Below are 10,442 nucleotides of genomic sequence, written 5' to 3'. Positions count from 1 at the left end.
ATCAGCGAGAAATTCAAATGCACGCACGGGTCAAAATTGAGTGTATTTAAAAACACAACGCAATGACGGTTCTTTACTCATTAAATGAATGATATCTTCATAGTGTAACTTCAATAACTAAAAAGTTTTTATTTCCATCGCCAAATTGGGACTTAAAAAATTATAAGGAAAATGTAAAAAGTAATAAAAGTTAGTTATTGGTTTCAGACATTGGATAACAAGTTAACAAATCTGATTTTTATTTTGTACAATGTTTGATTGATTCATTAGTGCTATAATTCAATAGGTGGATAACGGTGCAACTTGACAATTATTTCGTGACAAGTACAAACATTTTAGTGTTTTTATTAAGTTAGGGTGGTAGGTTGAATTCGGGCATGACTGTAGCCCACCAACCTCTTTTTTTAAAGAAATCAACCAGTATAATAAATGTTTAATTATATTTTATTATAATTAGCATAATGTAATATAACTGTTCGTTTCCTTTACACAGATGCTGCTGTGTTTGCTAGATTGTAGAACTGATTCATATTAATAATCAGTATTCAGAAATTGACAGATCTAATTATCGCTTAAAGTAAAAGACTACTTAAAAGTAGAGGTTTGGAGATTCTCCAGGCTACTTGTAAACAACTGAATGAAGAAATTTGCATGTAAAAAACGACTTGGCGCAGGTGAATGATCAACACAATTTTAAAATAGTTTACGAAAAATGGTAAAGATTATACATACCAATGTTAAAAATACCCTGAAAACCAAAAGATTTACCATAATTTTATGTAAATAGCTTTCAATTGGTAAACATGTACTATATTTTGACGACATGGCAAAATGTTTTAACAGTATCTTTATTTAATGATATATCTAATTCAAGCCCAAGCAAGAACTACATAGTATATGACAAAACAAAAGATTTTTCTTTTAAATATTTATGATTTAATGCCATTAATCACCTGCGCCGAATCGATTTAATTTGGTAATTTGCTATGTTAAAATACGCACGTCACGTGACAACGATGTACATATGACGTCACAGAAATGCATGAAATATAATTTTTGAACAAATATGTTCTCATGAATTTGGATAATACTCCCGGTCAAAGTATTTTTTCTTTAATTCAAATAACATCGTTTTTCAGTCGTATTTTAGCTCCGGGACACGGTAACATTGCTGCACTAGTATAACTAACAATAAGGAACAGTACAGTACTCCTGTCGTTTGTCGGCATTTGTCGTATAACACCAAGGACCGTCGTCGTCGTTTGGGTTTCGACAGTAGTTTTCTTGATCATACAGCTGGCCAAATGTGTGTGTATGTGGTGTTTGGGAATCCCAGCGCTGACATGGGTCTCCAGTTTTTGTCACGTTTAGAGTTCCAAAGTATTTCGTGCCCTTGGGATCATTCTTTCGAAGACATTCCAATGGACATGTCACTGTAAGGAGGAGAATCAGAACGCATTTTAAGGAGGCCGATTTGGGTTTTTTTGCGGAAAAACTACAATAGCATAACTCTTTATTTTTTAACCATATGTAATTTAAACCAACTCTAGATTATTTGCGAAGGTTCATGAAAATCGACCGTCTGGTTCTTTTTAGGGACCATCTCAAAATAGAGGTACATTTACTATAGGAATATATAGGAAACTGTCATTTTCCGCACATCAAAGCAGTATAAAAAAATACTACAATAGCTTTTTTTCTCAAATTGTTATATATGATTAGTAATATCATTTCCTACCTTATATGTAAAAAACACAAAATTCTACCGTCTGGTTTTTAGTGGGGACCATCTCAAAATATTAAAATGCACCAAATTTTGCTATATATTTGGATCATCACGAATGATGATTGGTGTAATGGATTCATTCCAAAAATGAGGAAAATGTCCTCGAGGATAGCATCATTCTGTATATAAAATTTCAACAGCGTACAATTTTTACTTCTTCTTTTATGTTATTTCTTATAACGTACTCCTACAAAACTTCATTTTATCATAACGTCATAAAAGCGCAATGGCAATGCTCCCCTACCGCATAACGTAAAAATCGTGTTAAAAAAAATTTCCTTTAAAAATCTAAATATTTTTATCTGTATTTTGTTTATTGTGTTCAATTTTATAAATGATATCGAAAAAAATTCAGAAGAAGTATAAATCAACTGTATTATATTAGAATGCGCAAAAACATGCGCAATGCAAACTAAAGTCGGCCTCCTTAAATGCAATATCAATAAACTAAAAATACCATCGGAAACTATGTGATATGTTTTATCCTCTTTTTGTATCGCTGAATTCTTTTTGATCAGCTTTAAAAATAAAAAAAAAATCAAACGAAATGCGTAAATCTCAATGTTAAAGTGTATATTTATAAAAAAAAAAAAATACTAGTTTAGGATAATTGCTCCCGTTTTGACGTTAACAATTAAGGAATACAAAAACTTAATATTACATATTAATACAAAAACAGCAAGGTTTTTACCACAATAAGGGATGACGCAGTAATCCCATCGCTTGTTTGGATCTGTCGTGTAGCACCAAGGATTTGGCGTAACAATTGGGTTCCTGCAATAGTTTTCTGGGAGACTGGTATAAGGATGGTAATGCGGAGTCTGAAGAATCCATGCTTGACAGGTTCTCCCAGACTGTGTGACGTTCACCTTTCCTGTATAATCGTAGCCTGGTATGGACCTTCTGCATTCCTCTTCTCTAACACCTGAAATGACAATTTAAAAAATATTAATTGAATCTCAAATTTCAAATCTCGTAATTTGCATGTCAAATCTCGTATGGGTCTTCTTGTTCTTCGTACCTCTGAGATTTTATAAAGTGTATTCTATTACATTATTTCCAGGGTAATTTTTTCCTTTGTGGGATTCGCTTGCTGGAACGGTCGCATCGTAAACTGTTCATATTATTATTAACTGGATTCATTGCATTTTTTTGTACTGCACATATTTGATAAGTTTGTTGACATCACTTTAAAACATATCTCCTTATCGTTTTTATCGTCTTCACCTTAAATTGCTTAATTTTTAAATATCAACAATGTCTTCGAAATCACATTTATTATAAACTTGGTATAGGGTACAGGGTTTTAGCACCCCAGCTATGAACAGTGTCACGAGCCTTTATCATCCCCTGTATCACCACCCTTTATTTCCCCCTTTACCACACGCTTTATTTTATCTTTCCGGAACACCTTTGTACTTTTTATTTGGATTACCTCAGACCGTTCTCTCTTTCTATGCATATCTGGTCTAAACTATGACGTCATGATCGGACCATTTTGGATATAGATGACGTCGCAATACATTTGATCGTCGAATAAAGATAGTAATAAAAATGTTTTTGTTTTTGTTTAAATATATTTTAAAATAGGTTAATATTTACGAGAACTTATATTTAATATCAAGAAAAAAGGGAAAACCAGGAGGGCTATAAAACTTTGCTATAGGTTTTTTACAATAATTGTTATAAGTCGTTAAAGCAAAATAGGAGCATATTAGGCTGAACATAGTTTAAATATCAAGGTTTTTAAAATGTCGTACAAAATGAAATTCGACAATTGCAAAGAAGTTCTTGAACATATCCGATTTGTTATGTTAGGTCGTTCATGGAACTGTTTATTTTTTACATAATTCGCAGTTAGATTCAATCCAAATTTGTTAAGATTTGATAAATTTGTTACAGATACCCTTGTTCTGGATTTTTGAAATCTGCTTCTTACAGGAACTTCAAACTTTACGTTCGGCTTTAACAGAACGCCCACTTGTTGCTTAACAACGAACTTTGCTTTATTTCTTTCTTATATTTTTTTATTAGGGTCTTCCGTTTTCAACGGAAGACCCTCTTGTTATTCTTCGGTTTCTTTTTATTATTATTTTTTTTCTTTTTCTTTTTTTTCTGACTCCTTTTCGGCTTCATAACTCAAAAAGTTTTCAACTTATTTAAAGGAAACTTTCAGGAATCATGTGCAATTATAATGCCTCAAAGATGTTAAAGTTTCCATAACAACGTCACTTCCGTTTTGACGTTACGTCATTTTTAAACTTAAAAAAAAGTCATTTTGTCCGCGACATTTCTCATAAACGCTTTAAGATAAATTCTTGAAATTTTCTGTGGTTATGAATTTGGCAATTTACATGTGCAATAAGGCTGGAAATAAAAATCCGTCACTTCCGGTCGAAACCGGAAGTGAAACAAATTTTTCGAAAAAATGAATTTTCTGATCAAATCAAAAATGAACATGTGTTTTATAGAGCTTATCAAGCTGAATCTAACACTGAAATCCGTTTTAAAATCGGACGATGCATTACAGAGATATCGGGGTTTAAATATTGATTTTTCCGGAAATTTTGTTTCCGCGTCCTTGGTTTAAAAAATAGCGTAATGTTTAAAGTAAAGTTAACTCGTACGAAAAATAATTGTTAAGTCGTACTTGAACACATTCGGATTTTTTTTGTTAAGTCGTTCTTGAAATCAGGAGGGTTTTTGTTAAGTCGTCCTTAAAATCATTCGGATTTTGTTAAGTCGTACCAGGAATAATTCGATTTTTTCATCTTTTTATTTTAGTTACTCTTGTTATTGGTTCAAGAGCTCTGCTTCTTAGAGGAACTTCCAGCTTTACTTCCGACATTAACGGAAGACCCACTCGTTGCTTTGCAACGAGCTTTGCTCTAGTTTGTTAGTTTTTTTTTTTTTGGGGGGGGGGGGGGGGGTGAGGAGGGGTATTTTTTCATGGACCCAAGATTATATTAAACCATTTAAAAGAAACCATGTCATAAAGCTGTTTATTTAAGATAAATTTTACTGAAATATGAAGGTTTCTGTTTAAACATACTTACCTCTACACGAGTTAATTTCATCTTTTAAATCGGTCACTTGTTTCTGCCGTTGCATATCTCGATCTGTTACATGTACAAGTTCAGATTAAATCTCTTTAGTTCATATTGCCTTGTGTTCAAAAGAATGTTCTGTCACTCATATAAGCATTTAAAATATATATCTGTAATAATCATTCATATTAATCTTTTTAATCTGAACGAAAAAAAAATATTTTGCATTTTATGTATACAATTTGTGTAGTCTGAAATGGACAAGAACAAAGAAAATGAAAAAAAAACTTACCATGCTTAAAAAACCAAACAACAACAAAGAAAGAAATAAAAAAGCCCCAAAACTCACCTCTTAAAGTGCTTAGTTGATCCTTTATATTGTTCAGTTGCGTAAGCATTAGATCATTTTCATCTGTTGCATGTTGAAATAAAAGATTTATTCTTTTTTTTTTACCTTGTACAAAATTATATATTATGATACTTATAACATTTGATTTTTTAAGATTCCTAAATGTAAATATCAGGGAAATATTATAAATTTATTTAGGCCCATTTATTATACCCCCTTCAAAGAAGGGAGTGCATGTTGCTTTGCTGCTGTCTGTTGGTCGGTCTGTCGGTCGGTCGGTCCACCAACAGTTTTCGTTCATTTTCTTCGCAGAGGATGAACATATTGAATCGAAATTTAGTATACAGGTTCATCATGATAATATCTAGGTCAAGTTCGATATTGGGTACGATCGAGCAATTTTCGACAGAGTTACATGTATGGCCCTTGGACGTAGAAAAATTCTAGTTTTTTGCAGTTTCCGTTCATTTTCTTCGCAGAGGATTAACATATTGAAGTAAAATTTGGTATACAGGTTAATCATGATAATATCTAGGTCAAGTTCGATATTGGGTACGATCAATCAATTTTCGACAGAGTTATGGCCCTTTGACGTAGAATTCTAGTTTTTTGCAGTTTCCGCTCATTTTCTTTGCAGAGGATAAACATATTAAAATGAAATTTGGTATACAGGTTTATCATGATAATATCTAGGTCAAGTTTGATTTTAGGTATGATCGAGCAATTTTCGACAGAGTTATGGCCCTTGGACTTAGAAAAATTCCAGTTATTTAAGTTTACGTTCATTTTTTGGTGGATGTTTCCAAGGGAGGAGGGCATAAGTGTTTCACAAACATCTCTTGTTTATACATTAGACTTAAACAGGTCTGTATAAGTATCATTCCAATTAGAATTTCAAAATCAAAAATTTCACAATCAAAAGTAGCATTAAGGTGCCTCACTACACCTTGAAATATTTTCTCAAATCAGCAGAAAATTGCTTGATTTTGATAGAAAGCATGATGGATAAGAAGTATATATGTCAAATAGGCGACAAAATGCGCAATTTTAGATAAAAAATGATATTTGTAAAAATTTCATTCAGTAAACATGAACAAAAGCCCCAGGTGGATTCGAACTCATGACCTGCGGTTCACAAGCCTGATACTTTAACCACTGAGCTATGACGGTATACATCTGAATTGATTGATACAAACAGTTTAACAAAACATGTAAATCGCCATCTTGTGATGTTGTGTCTTAAAAAGTATAAGTCTCGGTGTAGTGAAGTACCTTAAACTGATATCTAAAAGAAATAAAGGGAACAAATAGTAATTAATGTAATCTAAAAGTTTATAAAGTCGGCGTATTTATTTAATTTAGATTTAAGTTTAGTGCTTGTCTTGTAGATGCATTTTTCCGTCCATATGTAGTGTTCAGATTTTTTTTTGTCTTGAAGTGTATGCGTGTATGTGTTTTGGGTGCTGTGGTGCGGTTTGGTGTGGATCGGTGGTGGTTGTGGTGGTGTGTGTGTGTAATGTAAAAAGTTAAAACCTACCATTGTACTGGTTCATCTCATGGATGTACTTGTTTTCATACAAAGCCTGTCCATCAGCAAATGCAATCCCACACACAAAAATTGTCATCTGAATGAAATACAGGCTCGACATCTTTTTAACCATATTCGTTGTTCGTTCAAAATCTGCTAAATAATACATATTAGAAAGAAATTAAATAATTTTCACAATAAAAAAGGCACTACAAAACCCAATGTATACGGCTTACCTCGCATAAAAAAGTTAAAAAAAAATACACCCTCAAAAAATAAAACAAAACTAAAAATGAAAGAAAAAACACACACACACATACTTGTACATGTCTTACAACTTAGGTCTCTCCCCATTTGATGTATTTATGTTTAAATCAATGTAATTCAGCTTAAAATCTGAAGATCTATATGTCAACAATGATATTGAAGTAAAATATTTATACATTGCATTTTATTTTCATAATGCACATGTAGGACCTATCTTATGTAATTTACCATAGCACAACAAATACTTCCCAATTAAACATCACTTACATGTAAGGTTTTTTTTTCTGATTACCAAAAGGTATAAGCAAATTATTAAACATATTCCTTGTTCTTTTTAAGAATTAAAGACCATTCGGACATAAAATATGAATACTACATGTACATGTATAACATTGGCAGTGCATTTAATTCATTTTGTTCGTCTAAAAATACAGTTTAGCTATCAAAAGTGTCTATAACGTTTAAAAATTAGTTCAGACCCACTTAAAGAACTGCGAAAGATAACGCCCGTTCCCCGCCTACATTTTACATCCATATACATGTATGTCGGAATCTCTGTCAGATGTTTTTTTAAAAAAATCCACTAAAAAGTTTAATCACTTCCTAATTGATTTATATTAAAATAAAATTTGGAGTCATATAATTGTTTTAAACGAAAGTTTTACTACCGAGTATGTGGGGTGTCTAAAAAGTTCTTCAGTGAAATCGGTCTCTATGCGTGAGGAAAATATTATTTAGCGGCCGATATTTGCATAGAACTTAATAATGTTGACGTTAGATATTAAGGTAAACTTCCATTTTAATTCATGTTTTTAAGTTATTTTTGAAATGTTACAAAGCAAAATATTTTTGGGGGAATGTATTTTGGTCTGTAGACATACACCCCCCCCCCCTCCCCGGGTCAAACAAACAACCTTTGGTATAATAATGCTAAATAACAAATACACAAAACCCCGAAAAGGAATTTTTGTTTCAGGGAAGGGAAATATGTTTGAATTAAAATCCGTTTTCCGTTAATGTCTATTATGAAACGAGCTATTTCAACCCAAAATACAAGGTTATCTCTCTTTGTTTGATCCAGTAATTTATATTTATTGAAAATATACATAAACGTTTACATTATTTGAAAAAAAAAAATATTTCGACAATTATAAAAAAATGACTTTTTGTTAGGCAGCTAGACAATGCTTTTGTTCGCATTGTACGTTTGTGATTAATTATAGATCCAATCCTAATACTTGTATGCTAAGAAATAAATATTATTCTTGTTAAGAAAAGTATTGAAATATATTTTATGTGTATGGCTGTCTATGCGAGGTTATAGTTTCAGTGTTTTCATTGAATTCAACCAAACACGTCTCTTAATTTCACTCTACATTACTTAAAGTTTGTTTAAATACAACTTTAATTCAGTGAGTGTTGGCAGAACTATGCATAACATTATATTATAATAAAAATATTAAAGTCGATAAGGGAAATAGTTCTAATTACCTTGATGACGTCCCGTAATAATCGAAGGAACGTAATTGCTGTTTATTCTGCCATATTGTTTTAAACACTGCAATTTTAAACGAACACAATGACGGAAAACTAGTATATGCATTAAACTAGTATGTACATTAAACATAGTTATTTGTTTGTTATGCTTAAAAGGCAATAACACTAGAAGTGCTGTGAGCAAGCTCACAATTGATACCCCCCGCTAAAAAAAAATCGTAACTCTTGTATTTTTTCAATTTTAGATAATACTAGATGAATCTATTTCACCGTCCATTTTCTATAAATAACAACTGCTTTATTTGTTTTAAACTGTTAATGCTAATATGAGTACACAAACCAATCTCTGTTCTTTAAATTTCATTTTATTTCAAGTTAACTGTTAATGCATGAGGACATTTGCATCCTGATGTTAACAAATATGACTCGAATCAAAAGAAAATCCACATGTCAAGCAGCCATTTAATATAAACATTTGGAATTATTGGTAAACTGAGCTCGATTTTTTTCCCAAATTTTTTTTCCACACATTTGTTTTCCACACAAAAAAAATACATCGGAGCAGGCCATTTTCAGAGGGACGGGGATGAGAATCTAAAAGATATTTTTATTTGACCTGAGACAAGCAAGCTTTGTGTCAAATTTTAGCTTCTATTATATCCATTAATACAAGACATGACACAGGCATGAATTAAGCATTGACCTTGATCAAATGAACTTGGTTGAAGGTCATGACACACCCTTATGTCATAAGCTATATTTGTGTGAAGTAAGAACTTATGTTTCTCCGTAAGAAAGATATGGGCCAGACCCGAATTTTGCACTTTTCCTGCCAGTGACCTTGACCTTGCCAGAATGACCTTGGTTCAAGGTCATTCGGGCAAGGACACACTTTTAGGTAATAAACTATCTTAGTTTGAAATAAGAACTTCCAATGTTTCTCAATAAAAAAGATACGTACCGAACACGAATTTTGCACTTTTCTGCCAGTGACCTTGACCTTGCCCAAATGACCTTGGTTGAAGGTCATGGCACACCCTTAGGTCATAAGCAATCTTTGTGTGAAGTAAGAACTTCCAAGGTTTCTCCATAAGAAAGATATGGACCGGACACAAATTTTGCAGACAGATGGACGGACGGACAAGGTGATTCCTATATACCCCCCAAACATCTTTTGCAGGGGGAGGGGGGGGGGGTGGTAATAACAACATAACTCATAACAGCTGTTGTGAATTGTGACAGTATATGGAATAACATAGAAATTAGATAAGACAATATATATTTTATATGTTTTAAATGATTATATCACAAGTAAAGAATTCAAAAAAATAAATTTAGTTAATATAATGAAAACTAAACCCTAACAAACAAAACTTTTAAATAAAATGAATGACTAATGTTGTGGATTTAGATCCCCTCCCCCGACTTTATTCAGAATTGAGACCAATGCATTCGCTGTATATGTCACCAAATACAATATGTTAAACGTGAGTGCATTCAATTTGATTTTTTGTTTGCCATCTGAATTGCAAATTGCACACAGGGAATAATTGTACATTATTTTGAGATACGGATAATAATACGCATGACTTCATTCGATATTCTCATAGAGTCGAAAGGTGATACGAAATAGAACGCATCTATTGATACCAAGACACGACTGAGGGCGAATCAACATAAGTATTGTGATAATACATGGGTTTTAATTGAGCTCTATTTTCAGCGACAGTGTATTCAAACAATCACGGGAGTTGATTTTATATTATTTATTTCAAAATCAACGATCTGTTATTTTGTTTGGCAAGTAGTTTATAATATGTGTTTGAATTACGCACATTTTATATAAATATGAATTCTCGGACTTTTCCGACAAGAATTTCGAGAAACCCCCGTTTGAATCGTGTTGTGTAATAAAGCTATAATTGATTCCATTAAACTATGCATAAGTAATCGATATATTCCAAATGA

At 32.2% G+C, this 10,442-nt stretch overlaps 1 protein-coding gene across 1 annotated transcript; it reads right to left on the bottom strand.

The window, feature by feature from the left end:
- Nucleotides 1-426: 426 nt before the first annotated feature.
- On the bottom strand, nt 427-8,516 carry LOC136273780 (plasminogen-like). Its single transcript, XM_066079178.1, has 6 exons — nt 8,469-8,516; nt 6,720-6,866; nt 5,183-5,245; nt 4,843-4,905; nt 2,478-2,711; nt 427-1,433 (listed from the first exon to the last, which is right to left on the bottom strand). The coding sequence occupies exons 2-6, from the start codon at nt 6,841-6,843 to the stop codon at nt 1,186-1,188; spliced, it is 732 nt and encodes a 243-aa protein (XP_065935250.1). The 5' UTR covers nt 6,844-6,866; nt 8,469-8,516; the 3' UTR covers nt 427-1,185.
- Between the last annotated feature and the right edge of the window lie 1,926 nt (nt 8,517-10,442).

Source organism: Magallana gigas, chromosome 1 (genome assembly GCF_963853765.1).
Source record: "Magallana gigas chromosome 1, xbMagGiga1.1, whole genome shotgun sequence".
Taxonomy (NCBI): Eukaryota; Metazoa; Mollusca; class Bivalvia; order Ostreida; family Ostreidae; genus Magallana; species Magallana gigas.
Note: the sequence above shows the minus strand (reverse complement) of the source record. Positions and strands in the feature narration are given on the sequence as shown.